The sequence below is a fragment of the Mus musculus genome, chromosome 14 (genome assembly GCF_000001635.26).
Source record: "Mus musculus strain C57BL/6J chromosome 14, GRCm38.p6 C57BL/6J".
Lineage (NCBI taxonomy): Eukaryota > Metazoa > Chordata > Mammalia > Rodentia > Muridae > Mus > Mus musculus.
The window spans coordinates 14745001-14769550 of NC_000080.6; the positions used below are offsets into that span (position 1 = coordinate 14745001).

Sequence of the window (24550 nt, forward strand, 5' to 3'; positions counted from 1 at the left end):
TGTTCAGTGTTTGAAACATTAATTAGTTTATATTCTTGAACTAGATCTTTTATCTTTCAAGAAAAATATGTATTTAATGGTACAAATCTGTGTGATGCAACTTGGATTTTAAGTGTTTTGAGATTTGACCTTTTTATAGAACTCTTTGTGGTCAAGATAAATTAGTATAGCTGATGCTTTTGAGCTGGCTTGCCATGAAACGCTGCTGTTGACTGTTACCTGAAGTGAACATACTAACATGTGAACATGCATCATTTATAATTCAGACAACAACCATGCTGTTCATGTACTAATTTATAGGCTTGCTGAACCATAGAGATTGAGTGAATTAGTTGAGCACATGACTATAAGTGATGAGTATTATTTACCCAATTTCATTGATTATGTACTTTTAATCTTACTTGAAAGACTTGTCTATGGTCTTTTACGTAGATTTCTTAGGAAGAATGGCAGTAGAAATTAGACATATTATTGAAGAAATCAAAATTCTTGAGGAAACTTATGATTTAGAAAGATTAAATGTAGCTCTTAAATTTTCTGAATTACACTACGAATTTGTCAGTGGATTCATACAGTATTGATAAGAACATCCTAGATGAAGCCAGGCCTCACTGAGTTCCATATCATTTACATGGGCTAGGAATATCAGAGTGTGTTACTAGATGTATTTGGAACCATAAGACTCCAGTCTTAGCTCAAATCTTTGGTAGTTTCACACTGACTCATGTTTCAAAAGGCTACTGTGTAGATTCTAGTATAAGTGCTTTGAATATTAAGATACACAACTTCATCCTGTTCATGTGTTCTAATTCATGTTGCTGGTATGAAGCTAACATCTGCCACATTTTAACCTCTCACATTTGCTTTCATAATAAACCATCACTTTTAAGGATATGAGGAGAATCAGGCTACAAGGTGGGTTTGTTTTATCCTTACTAATTTGGGTTGTGTGTTTTCTTAAATACAGGGATTTTGGCTTCTCCACAGTCTGCTCCTGGAAACTTGGACAATAGTAAAAGTGGTGAAATGAAAGGTAACGGAAGTGGAGGAAGCAGAGAAAATAGTACTGTTGACTTTAGCAAGGTAAGCTGTCCTACTTAAGAATAAGTAGTAATGTGTCGCTTTGTTGCCATTGCTAATAGTCACTATTCAGTAGACTGGTGCACATGCAGTTGCATGGCATGCTTGTGCGGTGTTACGGACAGAGCTTGGGGTAGGCTGCAAGTATTTGGATAACTACATGCTTATAGCTTCAGCGGTTGAGAAGACAATTCTGTAACCAGTGTGGCGTTGTTCCTTGTACCTGCTTATCAGTACCATGACACTGGAATCATTTTGAAGAGGTTTTTTGGGAGTGGCATTGCAGCACAAACAGTGCCTTCTTCCTGGACTGGACTGCATCCCAGAGTTGCTACTAATGCATGGTGTTAGCACTGTTTGGAATGCCACTGGAAAGCATGGATCAATAAAAACAACAGCAAAAAGCTGTGAATTTATTTTGTTTTGTTTAAATAAAAATTAAAAAATAGTCCACAAAGCAAACAAACAAACAGTCCTGATTAAGACCAGAGCAGAGCACTAAGCAGTAGTGACAGCTGAGTCTCAGGACTACTCCCAACAAGCACATTGTGGCTCACAGCCAACTCTCATGGCATCCAATGCACTCTTCTGCTGTGTTTCAGAAGACGGCTGCAGTGTACGTGTCTAAATATTAATAAATAAATAATACTGAAGCCAGGCAGTGGTGGCGCACGCCTTTAATTCCAACACTTGGGAGGCAGAGGCAGGTGGATTTCTGAGTTCGGGTCAAGCCTGGTCAAGTGAGTTCCAGGACAGCCAAGGCTACACAGAGAATCCCTGCGGGGGGGGGGGGGGTCGACAGGGGAGGGGGGAGACTACTTTATTATTGGTTGGGGCAGGTAGTGTACTTTTAATGTGCTGCCTGTTGATTGACTCATGCAATATTGACTTTTTTTTTTTGGTCGTCCTGGAGCACACTCTGTAGACCAGGCTGGCCTCAAACCTTGAGATTCTCCAGTCTCTGTCTTCCAAGGGCTGGGATTAAAGGCATACATCGCTAACATTTGTACATTTTATATCTAAGGCTTTATTTTAAATGCCAAACAGGATCCAGTTTTTTTGTTGTTGTTGTTGTTGCTGTTGTTTGTTTTGTTTTAAAAGCCTTCTATTCTGTTTTACAATCTGTACACAAATCACACACACCTCACTGAAAACAAGTTGAAATGATTTGTATTGTAGCTTTGTGGAGCTTTGTGCTTTTCCATTAAAGAAAGCCTGCCAGTGGGGATTTTGAGTGTTCTGAACATGTTTGCGTGGGTATGCCAGCGTATGCCTGTAATTCTAGTTATCCAAGCAAGAAGCTCTCAAGTTTGTGGCTAGCCTGGGTTACATACCGAGCTTTAGACCACCCCAAATATCTAAATACCACTAAATAGCAAAATCTTATCAAAAACAAAACAGATGATAAAAGGCTGTCACAGCTGTCACTTCTAATGTCCCTTGCTGTCACTAGTGCTGTTTCAGATTATCAGAAAGTTTCCCTAGCTAAACTGGAGTTTATTCTTTGGTGGTGAGTAAGTAAATGACTGTAATTTATATTGTATACATCTTCTCTGGGCATGGCAGGTATGGTTGATTTTTGTTCCTCTGTCACAGTTTTACTTTTTTACTTGGCCTATTCATGCATACCCTCCCTGTCTCTTGTTGGGCAGGAGTCAGCCTCCTGGCACTGTAGTTGTGGCACACTGGGTGTGGGACTCAAGAAGCCGGCTGTAAGTGCTGGTTTTATCTTTTAGTAGATAGTGTTGTTAGTGGTTGTTTAGTAGTTTGTATGAGCTGTGTATGAATGAGAGTCCCACCTACTCTGGTGTCATGTTTGTAGCCTTTGTAATTATACACAGACAGCTGAGTCTCCCTTACACATTGTTCCATGTCTCATCAATCAAGGCTATAGATTTTCATTGTAAATGACATTTTTTTTCCATTTAAGGAAAATTCTAGGAAATGATATATTTTTTAAATGAGAATTTATAAAGACATATGAAACAATAAGTCTGAATAATAGAAAATCATGTAATGAATATGTTTTAGCCCTGTGTATAATTTCATTTCATGAACCATTGTTAGTTTGTGCACTGTATGTTCTTATCAGTTTTTAATGAATAATCTATTCATTGAAAAATATTTCAAGTTTATGTTTGGTTATATAGAGCTTTACAATAGTAAAAGTTGTATTGTAGTTAGAACAATGAATGGGGAGTTTTGCTTGCTTTTTTTTTTTTTTTTTTTTTTTTGTATTTGTCTACTCCATTCCTCATATCTGTGAGAATTTTGGTGTGTTTTCATCTTTTAGATCTCACATTTTGATTACCAGTAGTAGTCTTAAAATCATTCTTTCATTTATTTCTAGGTAATCATATTTATACATTACTTATTTACCAATAGGTTGACATGAATTTCATGAGGAAAATTCCTACAGGAGCTGAGGCATCCAATGTTTTGGTAGGAGAAGTGGACTTCTTGGAGAGACCGATCATTGCATTTGTGAGACTGGCTCCTGCAGTTCTCCTCTCAGGGTTGACTGAGGTCCCTGTGCCCACTAGGTAAAAAGCAGTTTTTCTTTGACTGTTCATATCAATCCATTGGCTGGAAGAATATTTGCTCTGTGTAATAAAAGCACTACTTAATTACTAATTGTTGATACTCAGTCATTATGCCAAAACGCTTTGAGTATTAGAGTATAAGTTATCATCCCCTTCTCCCAGCTTTTAGCTAGTTTCATTCTGGAACTTATGATGTAGCCCAGGCTAGCCTGATTCCTCATCAGGCTATAAAGGATAATTAGCAAGTTGTGTTAACCATCTTATAAATGATGAAAACGGGGATGCCTCTGCGGTTTAATAGCATCAGAAGCCTAATTGTGAATGTGACTTGTTTTGAAAGTAACTATTATATTTTTGTTGAAATTTTTTGTTGTTTGTTTGGTTGGTTTGTTTGTTTGTTTTAGATGAAGTCAGTGTGGCCCAGGTTGAATTCCTATCCTTGGAATTCCTTCTGCCTCAGCCTCCTAAGTGCCTGGCTTCTGAGCAACTGAGCTAGGTTTTTGTGTTTTTTAATTAGGGAGGTTCCATACTAGCATGAAGAGGTTTAGTTGATAATGTACTTTCATGACTGATTCAATAAGATATGAAGAATTAATAGGAATTTGAACCTTTTTTTTTACTCCCATTTTCACTAACGATACAGTGTTGATAAGTGAAGAGGATCTGATTACTTTCTATGTTCATTTTTATAAAGCAAGAAGCATATTTGGGTAAAAATTTTAATATTTCACATAAGAATGAAGTATTAATGAAACCCATTGTTTTATGTGCTAGCATATGAAAACAGTTAAAATATGAATATCTGCTACTATAGTGTTAAGAAGGATACAACTATGTACTTTTATTTAACATTAAAAGTAACAGGTTTGATGTTGAAGCTAGAAATTCTTTTTCCACTCAGAAGGTTACTTGATTAAATGCCATATTTATGGTATTAAGGCTTTGATCCAGAATCGTTTCAGAGTGCAGAATTTTTTGTGTGTATATTCTGTACTATTTGATTTGACAGACACTTACTTTCAAGAAATCAGTGTGGGATAAGGCTCAGATGTCAGAGTGCATGGCATGCACAAAGCCTTGGGTTCAATTCCCAGCACTTCATAAACTGGGTGTGGTCTGCCACACCTTTAATCCCATCACTTAGGGCAGAAGAGGCAGTGGAGGCAGGAAGGTCCAGAGTTCAAGGTTACCTCTGGCTGTACCATAAGCTCAGGTCATTCTGAGATACATGACTTTTCTCAAAGAGGAATTAGTGCGGAAACAGTGCTACTAACCTGTAAGCCCAGCAAGCAGAGACTGAGCAGTGTGATGTCAGCTTGGGTGATCTAGTGAGACCCACATAGGATTGTTAAAACTTTACTTGTTTTTGTCACTTCAGACCAGAGTTAGTTGTGTAATCCAGAAGGATATAAAAGATGGAAATTTTTATGAAAAAACACTTTTTTAGTAACTGTTTTGCACTAAGGAAGCTTAATAAATTAGGAATGCCTTTTGTAGTTTCATGATCTGATTTCTGCTTATTTTGTTTAGTATTTGAAATAAGATTTCCCATAGCCTCAGCTGAGCATGACCTTGAACTCAGATCCCCCTTGGCCTCTGCTTTCCAAGTGCTAGAATAGCAGGCTTGCCCTCCACACTCAGTTAGGATCTGTTTTAAATAGAATTAACATTATTTTGTATTGGTAACTGTGGGTGCTTGCAAAAGTCTGAGTGTTGTTTCTATGTTTATAATAGAATAACTTTTAAAAGTTTCTGGATTTGTGTATATATGTCAATTCTTTTAATACCTGCATATTTTAATCTTTTCTTAGGTTTTTGTTTCTGTTACTGGGCCCAGCAGGGAAAGCCCCACAGTACCATGAAATTGGCAGATCCATAGCAACTCTCATGACAGATGAGGTAATTAAATCAAATGTCTTTGAGCTGGACAGTAAATATACAGTTATAGTCCATTCTCTCATAGTAAAGCTTATAAAGTTACCTTTGATGTCTCTGCTATTTTATTTCATATTCACTCTTCCAAGACATGCCTTTTTTGAGGCTGTAAGACCTACTGCTCAGGAATAGGCAGTATCTTTGGTATTCCGTTTTATTTTATTTTATTTTATTTTATTTTATTTTATTTTATTGTGTTGGCTAATATCCACTTATTAGTGAGCACATACCATGCATGTCTTTTTGGGTCTGAGTTTCTTCATTCAGGATGATATTTTCTAGTTCCACCCATTTGCCTCCAAAACTCAGGATGTCTTCATTCTTAATAGTCCATTGTGTAAATGAACCACATTTTTTTGTATCCATTCTTCTGTCGTGGGACATCTGGGTTGTTTCCAGCTTCTGGCTATCACACGTGCCCCTATGGCATGGTGGGTATAGTCCCAAGAGTGGTATTACTGAGTCTTCAGGTAGATCTATTTCCAGTTTTCTGAGGAACCTCCAAATTGATTTCCAGAATGGTTGTACCAGTTTGCAATCCCACCAGCAATGGAGGAGTGCTCCTCTTTTTCCACATCCTCTCCAACATGTGTTGTCAACTGAGGTTTTGATCTTAGCCATTCTGATGGGTGTAAGGTAGAATCTCAGGGTCGTTTTGATTTGCATTTCTGTGAGCACTAAGGACTTTGAACATTTCTTTAGGTGTTTCTCAGCCGTTCAAGATTCCTTAATTATGAATTCTCAGTTTAGTTCTATACCCCATTTTTTGATTGGGTTATTTGGTTTTTTGGCAGTTAACTTCTTGAGTTCTTTATGTATTTTGGATATTAGCCCTCTATTGGATGTGGGGTTAGTGAAGATTTTTTTTTCCCCAATCTGTAGGATGCCAATTTGTATTATCGACTATGTCCTTTGCCTTATAGAAGTTTTCCAGTTTCATGTGGTTCCACTTACCAATTTTTGATCTGAGAGCATGAGCCATTGGAGTTCTGTTTAGGAAATTTCCCCCTCTGCCAATGGGTTCAAGGCTCCTTCCCACTTTCTCTCTTAGTAGATTCACTATATCTGGTTTTCTGTTGAGGCCCTTGATCCACTTGGACTTGAGCTTTCTGCAAGGTGTTAAATATGGGTCTATTTTCATTTTTCCACATACAGACAGTCAGTTGGATCAGCACCATTTATTGAAGATGCTTTATTTTTTTCATTGAGTATTTTTGATGTCTTTTTCAAAGATCAAGGGTCTATAAGTATGTGGTTTTATTTCTGGGTCTTCAATTCTATTCCATTGATCAACATATCTGTCACTGTATCAATACCATGCAGTTTTTATCATTATTGCTCTGTATTAAAGCTTGAGTTCAGGGAGTGATTCCCCCAGCTGTTCTTTTATTGTTAATTGTTTTTGCTACTCTGGGTTTTTTTTTTTTTTTTTTTTTTTTTGCCTTTCCAGATGAATTTAAGAATTGCTCTTTCCATGTCTTTGAAGAATTGTGTTGGGATTTTGGTGGGGATTGCATTGAATCTATAGATTGCCTTTGGTAGGATAGCCATTTTTACTATGTTAATTCTGCCAATCCATGAGCATGGGAGATCTCTCCATTTTCTGAGATCTTCGATTTCTCTCTTGAGAGATTTGAAGTTATGGTCATACAAGCCTTTCACTTGTTTGGTTAGAGTTACCCCAAGATATTTTATACTTTTGTGGCTATTGTGAAGGGAATTGTTTCTCTAATTTATTTCTCAGCCTGGTTTATTGTTTGTATAAAGAAAGGCTACTGATTTATTTGAGTTAATTTTATATCCAGCCACATTGCTGAAGTTGTTTATTACCTGGAGAAGTTCTCTGGTAGAATTTTTGGAGTAACTTATGTATACTATCATATCATCTGCAAATAGTGATATCTTTATTTCTTCTTTACCAATTTGTATCCCCTTGATCTCTTTTTGTTATCTTATTGTTCTAGCTAACACATTGAGTACTATATTGAATAGATATGGGAAGAATGGGCATCTTTGTCTTGTCCCCAATTTTAGTGGGATTGTTTCAAGTATGTCTTCATTTAATTTGATATTGGCTGTTGGTTTGCAGTAAATTGCTCTTATTATGTTGAGGGATGGGCCTTGAATTCCTGATCTCTCCAGTACTTTTAGTATGAAAGGGTGTTGCATTTTCTCAAATGCATTTTCTGCATCTAAGGAAAATTTTTTCTTTGAGTTTGTTTATATAGTGGATTACGTTATGGATTTTCATATATTAAACCAACCTTATATCCCTGGGATGAAGCCTACTTGATCGTGATGAATGATCATTATTATATGTTCTTGGATTTGGTTTGCAAGAGTTTTATTGAGTATTTTCGCATCGATATTCATAAGCAAGGTTGGTCTGAAGTTATCTTTTTTTGGGTTGGTCCTTATGTGTTTTATGTATTAGAGTAATTTTGGCTTCATAAAATAAGTAGATAGTATTACTTCTGTTTCTATTTTATGGAACAGTTTGAGGAAAATTGGTATCAGGTCTTCTTTGAAGGTCTGGTAGAATTCTGCACTAAATCCATGTGATCCTGGGCCCTTTTTGGTTGAGAGGTTTTTGAATGACTTCTTCTATTTCCTTGTGTGGTATGGGCCCATTTAGATAGTTTACCTGCTCTTGATTTTACTTTGATGTGTGGCATCTGCCTAGAAAACCATCCATTTTATCTAGATTTTTCCAGTTTTGTTGAGTATAGGCTTTTATAGTAGGATCTGATAATTCTTTGAATTTCCTCCATTTCTGTTGTTTATATCTCACATTTCATTTCTGATTTTATTAATTTGGATACTGCCTTTTTGCACTTTAGTTAGTTTGGCTAGGGGTTTAATCTATCTTGATTATTTCAAAGAACGAGCTTTCGGTTTTGCTGAATCTTTGCATTGTTTTCTTTGTTTCTACTTGGTTGATTTTGACCCTGAATTTGACTATTTCCTGCCTTCTACTCCTCTTGGGTGAGTTTCCTTCCTTTTGTTCTAGAGCTCTCAGATGTGCTATTAGTGTAAGATCTTTCCAGGTTCTTGACCAGGGCACTTAGTGCTATGAACTTTCCTTTTAGCACACTGTCATTGTGTCCCATAGGTTTGGGTATGATGTGTCAACATTTTCATTAAATTCCAGGAAGGCTTTAATTTATTTCTATATTTCTTCCTTGACCAAGTTATCACTGAGTAAAGAGTTGTTTAGTTTCCATGTGTATGTGGCCTTTTTGTAGTTTGTGCTGTTATTGAAGACCAGCCTTAGGCTATGGGGATCTGATAGGATGCATGGTATTATTTCACTCTTCATTATCTGCTAAGGGTTGTTTTGTGACCAATTATATGGTCGATTTTGGAGAAGGTACCATGAGGTGCTGAGAAGAAGGTGTATTCTTTTGTTTTACGGTGAAGTGTTCTGTAGATATCTGTTAAATCCACTTGGTTTATAACTTTTCTTAGTTTCAATGTGTCAGTTTTGCTTCTGTTTCAATGACCTGTCCATTGGTGAGAGTGGGGTGTTGAAATCTCCCACTTTTATTGTGTCGGGTTCAATGTGTGTTTTGAGTTTCAGTAAAGTTCATTTTATGAATTTGGATGCTCTTGCATTTGGGGCATAAGTGATCAGAATTGAGCTTTTCTCTTGGTGGATTATCCCCTTGATGAATATGAAGTGTCCTTTTTCATCACACTTGATAACTTTTGGTTGAAAGTCTATTTTATTGGATGTTAGGATGGCAACTTCTGTTTGTTTCGTGGGACCATTTGCTTGGAAGACCTTTTTCCATCCTTTTACTCTGAGATAGTGTCTGCCTTTGTTGTTGAGGTGTGTTTCTTGTATGCAGCAAAATGCTGGCTCTTGTTTGCAAATCCAGTTTGTTAGCCTATGTCTTTTTATAGGTGAGTTGAGTCCATTAATATTCAAAGATATTAAAGAGAGATGACTGTTGGTCTTGATATGTTTGTTTTTGTAAGTGGTTTTATGTGTTTGTGGCTCTCTGCTTTTGCCTTTGTTGCTAGATGCTTAATATCTTGTACTTTCTTTTGTGCAAGTATCTTCCTTGTTGGAGTTTTCCTTCCAGGATCCTCTATAGGGCTGGGTTAGTCGATAGATACTGTTTGAATTTGGTTTTGTCCTGGGATATTTTGTTTTCTCCATCTATGTTGATTGAGAATTTTGCTGGGTATAGTACCCTGGGCTGGCATTTATGTTCTCTTAGAGTCTGCATGACCTCTGACCAGGCTTTTTTGGCTTTCATAGTCTCTGCTGAGAAGTCTGGTGTATTTCTGATAGGTCTACCTTTGTATGCTACTTGGCCTTTTTCCCTTGCAGCTTTTATTATCTGTCTTTATTCTGTGCATTTATTGTTTTGATAGTTATGTGACAAGAGGATTTTCTTTTCTGGTCCCATTTATTTAGTGTTCTATTCACTTCTTATACCTTTATGTTCATCACTTTCTTTAGGTTGGGAAAGTTTTCTTCCATGATTTTGTTGATGACATTTTCAGGTTCTTTGAGCTGGGACTCTTCATTCGCCTCCATTCTGATTATTCTTAGATTTGGTCTTTTCATTGTGTTCTGAATTTCCTGGATTCTTTGGGTTAGGAGATTTTTATGTTTTGAATTTTCTTTGACAGTTGTGTCAATCTCTTCTACTGTATCTTCTACACCTGAAATTCTCTCTCCCATCTCTTGTATCCTGTTGGTGATACTTACATCTGTAATTCATGACCTCTTTCCTAGGTTTTCCATTTCCAGGTTTGCCTCTATTTTTGTTTTCTTTATTGTTTCTACTTCCACTTTATGTCTTGGATTGCTTTATTCAATTCCTTCACCTGTTTACCTATGTTTTCCTGTATTTCTTTCAGCGGGTTATTGATATCCTCCTTAAAGGACTCTATTATCTTCATGAGATAAGATTTTATAACAGATTCCTGATTTTCAGGTGTGCTGTTGTATTCAGGGCTTGCTGTGGTGGGAGAACTGGGTGCTGATGATGCTCACGTATTTTGGCTTCTGTTTTGCTTATGGCCTTGGGCTTGCCTTTTGCTATCCAGATATCCCTAGTGTTTGTTGATCTGGGTGACTGTATGGAGTCTGCTTCTTTTGTCCTTTGGTTGCTTCACTCTCCTGGTAGGCCTGCAGCCCTGGCTGTATCAGACCACCTGTGGGACCTTCCAACTGTGAGCTCTTTACAGGGGCAGAGAAGCTAGCTGCTGATCTGTTGCCCTGGCTGCAGTAGATCTCCTGGGAGGCCTTCAGACTGTTGGGTCTTCTTCCGTGGAGCAGTCAAGCCATTGTCCAGCTGCACTGAGTGCAGACGATCCTCAACTTCTGAGAATAGAAGATCCTCAACTGCTCTGAGTGCAGAGGGTGGGTCCTCAACTGCTCAACTGTTCTGAGTGCAGCGGGTTCTCAGGATGGACTGGGATATGAAGTCTTCACGGGAGCAGACCAACTAGGGGTGGGAAGGGATGGAAGGAAGGGGAGTGGTATTCGGGAGGGCAGGAGTTTTGGTGGGTGATGGGCCCTGAGTCCACCAGGCTCCCAGCAGCAGCTGTAGGATTCGGGGCAGGAGGAGGGTGAGGTTCTTACCAAGTGCTCTGAGTGTAGTGGGCCTGTAGGATGGATTGGGATATGAAGTCTTCACGGGAGCAGACCAACTAGGGGTCCACCTCAGCAGCAAGGACTTGTTTTACCATCAACCCTACACTGTCTACCCGTGGCATGATTTCCCCTCAAATATCACCTCTGTTTTGTGTGTGTTTGTTTTTACAAAGTCTTGCTGCCTAGCCCAGACTATAATCAAACTCACACAAATTCTCCTGCCTCTGTATTCAATTATCAGGGTTACCAGTCTTTTCTGATAGGCAGACATTTTCTTGGCTGTCTATTTTTCTCTGTCAACTTTCTGTTCTGCACTTTGCTTAATTTTTTTGTTTGCTTGTTTTTTGTTTTATGAACATTTGTTTCACTTGGAAGCTTGCTGTTCTGGGCAATTATTTAACTCACTGTTCTGCCTGGAAAGACTGCATTGTGTTTTGTTTTGTTTTGTTTTGTTTTGTTTTGTTTTGTTTTGTTTTGTTTTGTTTTGTTTTGTTTTGTCACATACAGCACTGCACCTAACAAATCATAAGTAACCAGTAAATATTTGTTAAACAAAATAACTTCTTTGTTCATAGTTATTCATTCAGGATAAATAACACTTTAGTGACAGAAATAGAATGACCTGATATTATTGTTATGAATTAATTTGTAACAAATTGCTGTTTATTTGTGAAATGTTTTTTCTTTGTATTAACACGTCAGTTTTTTGGTTGGTCGTTATTAATACTAATAATGAGCTAAGTATTGCCAGGTGGAGTGGATGCCTGCTGCTGAGGAGATTTTATGTTATTGGTGTGTGTGTGTGACTCTATTTTTGTTATTTATTTAACATGTGTATGTGCAGGAAGGAGGGAGGTATGTGCACATGTTAGTGCAGGCCCTATGGAGTGCATAAGATTGTGTCATATAGTCTTCAGAACTGAACTTAGCACAGATAGCTGTGAGCCACCTAACAGTTCTGGAAACTGAAGGCATGTCCTCGTGAGCAGTGTGTGCTGTTAACATGTACCATTGCTCTATTCCAGTGTTTCTGTACCTAAAGTGCAGTTTAGTATAGGTAGATTTTTCTTTCCACTGTAAAATCTCTCTACTCAGTTTCTTCTTTTTTATAGATTTTTCATGATGTGGCTTATAAAGCAAAAGATCGTAATGACCTCCTATCTGGAATTGATGAATTCTTAGATCAAGTAACTGTTCTTCCTCCAGGAGAGTGGGATCCTTCCATACGCATAGAGCCTCCAAAAAGTGTTCCTTCTCAGGTAAGAGTCTAGAGATGTACTTCTGGGAGTTGTTTTCTTTTTTTAAGTTAAAAACTTTTCATGAAATATGTAAGTTATGCATTTTTATGACACAAAAATTACAGCTATTTACAGTGGATGTGGCTAAGTAAGAACTCTTCTTTAGCATTGAATCCTAGCACTGAAAGTAAGTCAATAGTGATCAGTGGTGGTGCATCAGACAGGATGTACCACTGTCACCATGCCCCCTGTACATCTTTATCCCAAACAGATTTGTTGATTGTTAGTTGTGTTGTTACCCAGACATGTAGATATTTGTAGTCTGCCTGCTTTTTTGTTATTTGAGTAAATTTAGGTAAATCATTGTATGTATATATGTATGTATGTATGTATGTATGTATGTATATATATATTGAATCTACATGTGCTATTACTAGTCCATTTGTATCACAAAAACAAATAACTTTGGGGTACTGGTTCTTGAGCAACTTTTAAACAGTATGGAATAATTTGTTTTTGCACATTTGGAAAATTTCTGGCATACATTTTTGAACTATATCACTTGCCAAGCATAAGCTTTAACAAGTTGCCTGTTTCTTTATGAAAATTGCCTTATGTGAGTTTCCCCCCCCCCCTTAGGTCAGTTCAGTTCTGATTCATTTTGTTTGCCTGGTATATTACCCATTTACTCAGATAAGTTTATCTATTACACTCCCTTTGATTTGTGATGTTCCGTCCTGACCTATGTTTAGTTTAGCTAATAGACTAATAATTTATTATATTTTTCAAATAATAATTTTTTAATGTGGATCTTTTTCTACTTAATTTCTGCTTTTAGCTGATTTACTTCACTCCTACTATCCTTCCTAAAGATTTATTTATAATTTTAGTATATTTAATTATTTTGTTTGTTTGTTTTAGATTTATTGTATTTCATACACATGAGTATTTTGCTTGTGTAGATGAATATGTACCACAGGCATGCCTGGTACTCAGGATCAGATAAGCCAAAACTGGGATTATGCATACTGTGAGCCACCATGTTAATTAATGGTGGCAATTGAACTCAGATCCTCCGAAGAATAGCCAGTGTCTTAACTGCTGAGCCATCTCTCCAACCCCCATCTTTTAAAATGTTTCCTAAAAGAATGTTTGGTTTGGTTTTGTTTCGACACAGTGTTTTACTGCATAACTTTGTGTGCCTGAAACCTTCTTGTAGCCACACTGTTTAAATTTGAAGTGTCTTGCCTTGGTGTCTCAAATACTAGAATTGTAAGCATGAGCCACTTCCTGGTGTCTTTATATTTTCATATTGTTTTAGATACTACTCAGATTATAATATTTAGTATGGAATTCCCTTGTCCTGTAATGTGTTCTGTTTCCTCTTTGATCTAAGATACACATTGGTTTTATCTTTGGCGTTTTCAAGTGTGACCTTACTTTTGTAATCTTGCTACTCTGTGTTAATATGATGTATGTCTAGGTCCATGGGAGCCTTGGACTTCAGGGGCCTCTTAGGACTACATGTCTCTCTGTTTCCTTCATATTTCATTTCCTCCCTCTTTTTATTATATGTGCTTATCTGCACAACTTGAAATATTCATTTTGTGTTAACATGGGGGAGAACATTCTGTATTGTAGAAGTAGTATTGTTTGCTTGTTTGTTTTGATTTTTAAAATGAAATATAAGAGCCAGGCGTAGTGGCGCACACCTTTAATACCAGCACTCGGGAGGCAGAGGCAGGCGGATTTCTGAGTTCGAGGCCAGCCAGGTCTATGAAGTGAGTTCCAGGACAGCCAGGGATATACAGAGAAACCCTGTCTCGAAAAACAAAAACAAAAAAATGAAATATAAGATGATACTGAAGGGATTTTTGTGTTGCTTTTCTAAGAAAAATACTTTAGTAATTGGTTTTCTTTCTCTTTCCTTCTTCCTTCGTCCATCTTCTTTTTGAACTTGTAGCCTAGATTGATCTTGAATTTACAGTATTCTTGCCTCAGCCTTTTGAGAGCTAGCAGTTTAGGTTTGTGGAAAAAGGTAGTAACTTTAAAAATTGATGTAAAGTTTGGTAGTTAACCATAGTATTCTAAATACTTTGATGAGAAATGTGTTTCTTTGGGAGAGTGTTCATAGCTAGGCTGGCTAGTGTTTTGTCAAATTAATACACGCTTGGGCTATACAAGAAGAGGAGGTCTTACTTGACAGGATGCTTCCATAGTCAGGACTCTAGGACATTTTCTTGGTTGATACTTGGTGAATGTGAAAGGGCCTAGCTCATTGTGGGCAGTGTCATCCCTGGACTGGTGGTCTTGGATAGTTTAAGAAAGCAGGCTGAGCCAGCCATGAAACACAAGTAAGGAGTGTTCCTCCATTGTCTTTGTTCCAGTTGTTGCCTCAGGTTCCTAGCCCTTACTTCCTTCATGAAGGACTATGATCAGGACATATTAGCTGAAATAATAAAGCCTTTTCTTCCCCACGGTGCTTTTGATCATGGTGTTTTATAACAGCAGTGGAAATTTAATAAAACAATAGCTATTATAGAATAGAAATTTGACATGGCTTCATGAATATATCTTATAGTGCTTTGATGTTAGAAGATAGTTAAGAAAGCTAACTATAAATTTAAAATATGAACAGAAGTTGATAGTCAATTCTAAATTCATCTTTTAATTGTTATTGTTTTAAAAAGTTATACTAGGAAACTTTATTTTCCCCCAGAGAGTACTTGGGTAAAATCTTTATGAATGTAATATTCCCTCTAGCCGTCTCAGATGCCAGTTTTCTTAAAATTGAATTCTGAAAATATATTTTTGTGGAATTCAGGAAAAAAGGAAGATTCCTGTGTTTCCTAATGGATCTGCTGCAATGTCTGTTGACCCTCCCAAGGAGGATGATCACCATGCTGGGCCTGAGCTGCAGAGGACTGGACGGTGGGTACACATGCTGCTTTGGGGAATTAGGTCTTGATTTAGTAGAAAGGCACCAGCAGTCTTTAACTCCTCAAGTATTTGGAACTTAATCTTGTACTTTTAGGTTTGTGTGGTTTTAAAAATGCATTTTCTATAAGATAATATGACATTAAGGAAAATTTTCATCCATTTAAAACATTTTATACTCAAAATTATAGTATGTGGGTTTTTGACCTACAGAAGGTTCGGAAAGGAAATTTGTATCTTTTTTCCAAGTTAAAGATTTATGAGATGAAAATGGAATTGTACTGAATGATTTTTGTTGATTGTGCAAGATTTAAAATTTATGTGAACATTACCTTTTGAAATACTATAAATTTAGATGGACAAGCATGATTAGACCCTACTATTAGCATCTGGAAGCTTTATTAGAGAAATTAGAAAGTTAATTTTAGAGTAAAGAATAGAAATATAAAATGTAATAAAATATGTTTAAGTTATTTTGTAGTGGTTAATTGTATTAGCATGTCCATAGTAGAGAAGTATGGTTCTTGGTATTGCACAGGGTACTGGTAGTCACTCTGGGGTCATAGGACCTGGAGTGAAAGCTTTTTAAAATTAGAATATCATATATACACACTGTTGACAAGAATAGCAACTAATATAGTCAATGCAGACTTAAATTCGTAATCATAGACTAGAGACGTGTAAGAACCTTTATGAATGAACAGAATAGAATGAGATTTTACCTCTGTGCCAATAGTGCTGGTCTCCTATTAGCTGCAACCATTTCTTTGTATATTAGAAATACAGTTAGTTCCTGAGAAGTACCAGAGCCTAAAGTGGATATCTTAAGCACCCGAGAGCCTCCTTTGCCACCTGCTAAACAGTCAGTTGTTTATTTGATGGTGGCAATTTATTTTCTATATTGTCATTGGCATCTTCTTAATTTAAAACTGATTCCTTTTGCTATAGATTATGGAATCATTTCTACTTGTCAATATGCCTTCATGGTTTATTTTAGTATTTAACTTAAGAAATTAGCGTGGTAAAGCTTGGAACACCCAAATCCTCTACAGCTTAAATTTCAGCTGTATTCTTTATCCATATTCTTGTAGTTAGTATATACGTAATCACCCATGTCCCGAGGCACAAGGCTGTTCTGAACTTCCAGTTCAACAGTATTTACTTGGTACCTTCTGTATACCAGGCAGGAGTCAGTTTAATTAAGGTATGGCATTGAACATAAAGATTCCCTATTTCCTAGGGTATTTATATTTTACTGGAACATTTTCAGATTAAAAATATTGAAAAAGCTTAATTTTTTAAAAAGTTGAAATGGTACAGCTTTGATGTTTTAATGTAAACATAGATCTTCTTATTCTTTCTAAAAATCTTAGTTTTATATATATATATACATACATACATACATACACACACACATATACTATATAAGTAGTAATATACAGAAATAGCTTTTAAGGTTTTTCTTTTTCCCAGACAGAATTATTCATATAAATAAATAGTTAGAGGTCATAAAAGTAGTTATTAGTCAACTTCAGTATTAAAAGCATAGCATTCTACATTCACACTAAGAACTAAGTAAGATAGAATTTCCTTCTCTGTATTCTGCCCATTGCCTTTCAGATCTGTATTACAGATAAAAAATAGAGTTGTGTTTGCACATTTATATGAATGGCTAGTTAGGTTTTGTTTATTGTATGTTTACTTCTACATATATTTGCGTTCAAAGTTAAAATTACTCCTATAAAGTCATTTCCCTGCAACCTTTTCAGCATATAACCCATAATATGATAGTATGTTTCCTTTAATTTAATGAGATGTATCTTTCCTCAGACATTATTTCATTAAAGTCAATGAGCATATCTTCTATAAGTTATACCATGATTTAAAATTTTATTGACAAAAAAGTAAGCACCAACAGTTTTATGTAGCCCATAGATTTAGTTTGAACTAGTTAGAATCCTCTAGTCTACAGCTTGACGAGTTTCATCTCACCTATTTAGGCTTTTTGGTGGTTTGATACTTGACATCAAAAGGAAAGCACCTTTTTTCTTGAGTGACTTCAAGGATGCATTAAGTCTGCAGTGCCTGGCCTCGATTCTTTTCCTATACTGTGCCTGTATGTCTCCTGTAATCACTTTTGGAGGGCTGCTTGGAGAAGCTACAGAAGGCAGAATAGTGAGTACAAAAGATTGGTAGTGGCCAGGCTCCCAGCTCCTCAGAGGCAAGTGTCTGTATGCATTTGTCTCACTATTCGTGCTTGTATTTGAAGAGTCTCCCCACAGCATTAACCTGTCCCCAAGCAGACTTCCCCCAAAGGTAATTGCTGTGGAAAACATGGGGAGGACATTTGAACAGGAGAAGATGCACAGTTGAGGTAAAAATAAATAAATAAACAAAAAAACCAAACATTTGTTTTATCCTTCCTTGCTTCATGAAATGGCTGTCAATTGAGTAAGACTTCCATTGCCTTCTGGGGGATGTGTGGGACATGCTCTGGGTGGGTCATGGTGGGAAATTTTCCCATGGGAGTCCTCATCCTGTGTCCTGTTAGTTATCATAGGGTCAGGGTTATGGCCCTAGTTGGTGACTGAACTGAGACCATTCAAAACAGCAGAATGTAATGGTAGAGAGGATGGGATTTTAAAGTTATGTTTATTTTCATTTTGCTATTAAATCTGTTTGAAAGTTGCCGAAGCTTTTATTTGTAATTGAACATGGCCTCCCCCCCCCCTTTTTTTCATGTGAATGTAGAATCTAGTTTGCTATACATGCTGATACCATGCTAGGATCTGTTTCGTCATAAAATCTTGAATGGCTTATTATGGGAGGTGTAAATATATTTTACTGGCATATAGGTGACATAATTTATAATCCTGATTTCTATATTTTTTAAATTACATTTGCTATTTAAAGATATTTTGTATTTTTATAGATAAAATGTAAAAACAATAGCTAAATCTAAATGGCAATAGTTATTCAATTATAAAAGCATATCTTTTTTAGAACATTAGGTTAAAACCTAAAAATTCAAAATTTCTAATTCTCAATTTATTTTTTGTTAGATTCCTTTTTACCTTTGTCTTTAATTCTTGTTTCAAATTTAGTTGTTTTATATTACTGTCAAAATAGTGCTTGTAACTCTGCCCTGCCCTATTGAAATGTGGCTTAGCTCTTGGAAATATTGCTGCTTGGCTCATGGACTGTCACTGCCTGTCTTCTTCTTCTGTCCTTTGACACCATGTGCCTGAGATTATGTTTGGCACTACAGTAGGGAGAGAGACACGTGTAGCAGGGACAGCCTAACTAGAAAGTTCGTTGAACTGTTGTGAGAAAGGAGAGCTGTGGAAATTGAAGTTACAGAAATGGAGAAAACAAACATTTTATAGAGGAAACAATATGAACGTGGGGTGTTCACTTCCAATGTCCATTATAGAAATGGCATTTTAGGGAACTCATTTTTATAGGTTATATAGTATCAGAAGAAAGTATAAATATTGGACCACTCATGTGTCCATGAGGGTTAAAATTGAGGCTTGATTATAGGGAGAAAAGGGAAGGTAGAAAGTTAGCTGATTTATAGAATAGAAGGAGTAAATTGGCCCAGCAATTTAGACAGCCAGCGCCTGGGATGAAGAGGATGGATGTCAAGCACATCCACAGTGGGGAAAGTAGCTCGGGATCGTGGATGTCTGTGCCGTGCGGTGGGTGGGGATAGTAAAGGCATTGTTTCTGATGCTGGTGGCTACTTTTTTTAACCCACAACTTGGGGAGGGGCCTCTAGTTTGTGCTGTCCTGCTTCAGTTGAGTTTTGTGATGTGCTTTTCAGTTTTTGCTTTGTTTTTCTGAATTTCATGTAGACATTTTCACCTTTAACTCAAACTCATCCTAAGCTCAATTTTAAAATGTACATATTTTAGTAGAATTAGGGAGTTGGTGATGAGGACCTGTGTTTTGTAGTAAAACCCTATTTTTTTTTTAAAAAAGAAAACATTCTTTACACTTCACATATTATTAACATGGTTGCTCACTTTTTTTTTTTTCATGTTGCCAATAGTTTCATTATTTATTTATTTTTTTTTAACTTTGTTATTCTGTTTTAGATGATGGTGTTAGACTTGATGGAGAGAATTGCTCCAATTTTGTGATATGCCCTAAGTAACAGACAGGGTTTAAAGGTGCCTGTACAGGCACTAGTAGAGTTATAATTACCATCACCCCCACTTAAAGTGAGAGAGCTTAGACTGGAAGCAAGATGTCCCGCAGCTGCACCCCGGGCCCTGGCCCTGCAGGCTTCCAGGCAGCCCCATCTTGCCTGCTCTTTGTGCTCTTTCTTGTTTCAGGACCTTTGTTTCTTACTACTTCTTGTCTTGCCTTTACCAATCCTGGGCCTTCTCCTTTCTGGATAGCATATCCCACTTGGCTCTGATGTTTAGGAATGGTAAATTCTTTTCCTTTTCCTCTGACCTTACCCTTTGTCTAGTAGCATAGCGCATTGTCATTGCTTTACCATCTAACCTCATTTGCCAGGCTACAGTTAATGCTGATACTGAAGTCCAGTGTTACTGTATCTTCCTCCTCTGAGCTATTGTCCTGTTTTATCTCATTTTGATGGGCTTTCATGATAAATTACCTAACATATTTATAGTTTTTGTGAATTTTTTACACATCCCCCATCTATCTTGTTTAGGTTACCTATATCATTTTGAAGTAAATCAGTTAAAGCTGTCATTCTAATTTTCAATAAGTATATGGAAAGTTGCTTTTATAGAAAACAGGGAGAAAAGGTCACACATTTACCTTCTTTTTAATCACCATATCGAGTAATGTGCTTTTTATTTTCAGAATGAAAAATACTTACTTCAGTCATATAAAACTAGTAAAAATAACCTGCTTTTCTGCTTGCAGAGGCTTACGAATAAAACAGCATGGATGAAACTGAAGCCCCATATGTCTCTCTTTGGTCTCTCTTTGTGCCTTGATTCTCACTGTATCAAGTGTTGAATTAAGGATGGTTGCTAAAAGTTCAATTAAATATGCAAAATAAAGGACTTTCCTTGATGTGCTTGATACATTTGTAATTCCCCATATATATGTCTTAGTTTGAAAGCACAACACTGTCTTTGCTTTGATTTTTGTAACTACTTGGCTAGTATCCATGTTTTCAGATGTACTATAGTAGGTTAGACATAATTTTCTGATGTTGCTTTTGTTTATTTTCCCCTTAAACAGAGTGCAATAGAGTCTCTTTTTGGAGCGTCATTAACTGGGATTGCCTATTCATTGTTTGCTGGGCAACCTCTAACAATACTGGGGAGCACAGGTCCAGTCCTAGTGTTTGAAAAAATTTTATTTAAATTCTGTAGGTAAGTAGAAAGTCTCATCCCCCGTGTTTGTATACTTCTTAAATATATGTTACATTGTGCTGTTTGTGAACAACACTCAGCTGTATGAACAATATGTGAATCTTCAGTGTCTGCGTTTTTTATGTGGTTGTCCTATCAAGGTTCCTATTACCATTGCACCCCAGTAATGTAGAGATGAAGAAAAATAACATTGGCCATCAATGCTAATCTAATGGACTGGAGTAATGACAAAGCAAATCATTTGAGGAACAATAAAAACTCTTAGTGTTAGTAAAATTAAACCTGTAAGATGTTTATCTGAACTATTTGTTAGGCTAAATGTAGGTCTTACAAGAGGAAGTTTACGGTGAAGTACATTTTGAAAGCCAAGGACTCAAAGCCATCAAGTTGCAGGGTTAGTATCTGTGGCTTAGGCTGTTGGGTATCATGGACATACTATAGGTAATAGACTTTGAATTCAGCATTAACAATAGTGTTTCCTATATGACATGTGCATTTGAGTCTTTTAACCTGAAACAACATAGACATTTGAATATTTGATTGTTGTAATTCTCAGCTCTGCTTCTCTGCTCACTTGATAACCTGATTATAATTTTGACGTGGCATGCTCCACTGACTAGTAGTCAATGGTATGACTTAAAGTATAGCCTCTCTTGTTTGACATTAACTCTGTAGGCATAGTGGTGACAGGATAGTGCTGTAGAGGTGTCGTTACCCGACTGACACACACAGATTCTTTATGTGCAGAGAAAGTCAGCTGTGGTTGTTGCTATAGCTGATTGCTAATGTGAGGTCTGAGGCTGTCTCCCCGTATTGCCGAGCGCACTCTCACTGTCGATCTTGAATAAAGTAGCCAAGTCTCCAGATGAAGCAAAGCACAGAGCTTCACCTCATCATTACGTGGCAATTTGGTAATTGTGATTTTTTAACGGGATCCTGTGTTTGTGTTTTTACTGCTTGTTATGAAAAACTTTAGGTGCAAATCTGTATGTACATGGTGATCATGTCTCCACTTATATTTCGAAACAGAGATTATCACCTTTCCTATCTATCATTAAGAACCAGTATTGGTCTGTGGACATCTTTCTTGTGCATTGTATTGGTCGCAACAGATGCAAGCAGCCTTGTTTGTTACATTACTCGGTTCACAGAAGAAGCTTTTGCGGCTCTCATTTGTATCATATTCATCTATGAAGCTCTGGAGAAGCTCTTTCACTTAGGAGAAATATATGCATTTAATATGCACAACAACTTGGATGAATTGACCAGTTACACGTAAGTGCTTCTATTTCATCCTCATGTTAAAATACATTTTTTTCTAAGGTACTAGAGCATAAGAAAGATGGGCTTTTTTATTAATGAGCTGGTATATACTTTTAAGTTTTTAATTGTAGTACTCAGGAGACTGGAGGCAAGAGGATGTACCATAAGCTGAAGGTCTACCTCGTCTACATAGGAAAAAGAAAAAAAAATGGAATTTTTGCAATGTAGTATTCATTGTATGTAGCTGTATCTGGTAATTGAAATATTACTTCAGATTAAATTTTGGTAAAACATTCATGGGTAGAATTATAGTTGATGTTTATTTACTTTTATTTATTAATGTAACTACCAACTTTCCATAATCTAGAGTTACCTGGGAAAAGAGTCTCAATATGATACTGTCTAGATCAATTTGGCCTTATGAGCATGTATGTAGAAGACTATCTTGATTACATTGAGGTAGGAAGACCCACCAACTAAGGGGGTAGCACCATTCATTCCCTATGCAGGGGATCGTGGAAGTGAGCTGAGAACTGGTATGTATATGCTTCTTGGCTGTGGATGCAACATGCCTAGCTTCTTCACTGCCACTATGACTTCTCCATAGTGACAGACCTAGAACTGTGAGCTAAAACAAACCCTTTCTCCCCATGTTGTTTTTGTCATGGTATTTTTTTTTTTTTATTAGAGCAATAGGAAATGAAACTAATACAACTGAAATAACAAAGTAACTGAAGTATGTGGTTTTCTGTTGGAGTTGGGTTGGCCAATTTAAATGTTATTAGTCAGGGTTCTTCTTCTAAAGGAACAGAACTGATAGAATGAAAAAAATGTGTGTGTTGGGGGTGGGGTGAGGGGAATGGGAGTGATTTATTAGTTTGGTTTATAGGATCCATTCTACAGCGGAGAGGCTGGGAATCTATAGTTGTTTTATCTGAGAGGCTGGCTGTCTCATCAGTCCTGGGTGGGTGTTGGAGTTCTGGAGAATTTCTAAAGGGCTGCTGAACTTCATTGTACGTTGGAATCCGAAAGAAGTTGGTTCTAATATCAGGACCACCTCAGTGACAGTGGAGTGCAGGCAAGCAGGCAGAAAGCAAAGCTCTCCTTTTTCGTGTCCCTTTCTTTAGCTCAGCTGCCACCAGAAGGTGCCGCCCATATTTAGAATGAGTCTTCCTGACTCAGATAATCTGGTCAAGAGACCTTCACTAGAGTGTTCAGCAGCTTGTGTTTTAGTTGGTTCCAAAAGTAGTCAAGTTGAAGATTAGCCATCACAATTGGCAATCTATGTTCTATGTATTTTCCTGTATTCTTTAATCACTCTTAGGTATATGGAAGGATGTAGAGTATATTTTTTGTACCCAAGTATTCCTCACTTTTTTTTTTTCTTTTTTGGTTTTGGTTTTGATTTTTTTCGAGACAGGGCTTCTCTGTGTAGCCCTGGCTGTCCTGGAACTCACTTTGTAGACCCAGGCTGGCCTCGAACTCAGAAATCCGCCTGCCTCTGCCTCCCGAGTGCTGGGATTAAAGGCGTGCGCCACCACACCCGGCCCTCACATTTTATAATATTATGTTGTTAATTCATTATGTTGTTAATTTATAGAATGTTCAACACATGTTCATCTTTACATATATAACCCTAACCCTGCTATCAAGAAAGGTATTTCATTAGTACTTTTTTGTGTCACTGGTGATGGAACTCAGAGCTTTCTTTGTATACGGTAGGCAAGCTTTATTACTGAGCATCTCCAGCCTTCCACTTGATTATTTTTAAAAGATAAGGTCTCACTATGATCTAGCTACATAAACCTGGCTAGACTTGAACTTTGCCTTCAAGGTGCCATTCAATTCATTTTGTTTTTGCTTTTTTGCGGGTGGGATTTTATACATGAGTACTGTATTAACAGCATTTCTACCCAGACTTTTCCTCTTCTTCCTCCTCAAAGTCTTCCCATGTCCATTCTTCTCTCAAAATCATGATCTCTTATTAACTTCTATTTTTATATATATAATATATTTGTGTGTGTGTGTGTGTGTGTGTGTGTGTATACACATACACACACACCAATCATACATACTGACACACGTATATATAAATATAACTGGTGACCCCAGTTAATACTGATCATATATATGTGTTTAGGTCTGACCGTTTGGATAACCTATCAGGGGATTTGTCAGCCATTAGTTGTCTATGGCTCTTCTTCTAGAGGAAGGGTCTTGTGAGATTACATTCATCCCCAATGGAATCTCTACCAATGTCACTGTGGAGGTCTTTACTGTATTGCTAAGATTTAATGGGTACAGCTTTGCTGTCTTATGTAGAAGGTATGACGTTCTGGTCTACTTTCTCTGAGCTATCGATGTGCAGGTTGTATTGTAGATGCACCAGTTGAGGATAGACACCTCACAGTCATCTTTGCATTTAATCTCTTGTGGTTCTCTGCTGCAAAAAGAAGCTTCTTTGATGAAGGTGGAAATGACACGTAATTGGATATAACTTCTAGAATGTAACTAGGAATTGTGCTGGAAAACTAGGAAAGGAGCAGTAACTTTGACTCTTAAGTCCATGATCTCATC

General features: G+C 37.0%; 1 protein-coding gene across 20 annotated transcripts in view; it reads left to right on the top strand.

Annotated features, from left to right (window-relative positions):
* Slc4a7 (solute carrier family 4, sodium bicarbonate cotransporter, member 7) overlaps positions 1–24550 on the top strand; it is a 96934-nt gene that overhangs the window by 41990 nt on the left and 30394 nt on the right. For 12 of the 20 annotated variants that reach the window (NM_001360504.1, NM_001360506.1, NM_001033270.2 and 9 more), the window contains 8 exons: positions 968–1083; positions 3466–3623; positions 5435–5522; positions 12285–12431; positions 15235–15341; positions 17348–17522; positions 20577–20710; positions 21740–21985. In NM_001360504.1, coding sequence (NP_001347433.1) covers positions 968–1083; positions 3466–3623; positions 5435–5522; positions 12285–12431; positions 15235–15341; positions 17348–17522; positions 20577–20710; positions 21740–21985 — 1171 coding nt within the window. Of the gene's footprint in view, positions 1–967; positions 1084–2732; positions 2793–3465; positions 3624–5434; positions 5523–12284; positions 12432–15234; positions 15342–17347; positions 17523–20576; positions 20711–21739; positions 21986–24550 lie in introns of all 20 variants that reach the window. The other 8 variants (XM_006517998.1, XM_017315953.1, XM_006517999.2 and 5 more) reach the window with 2 other exon arrangements.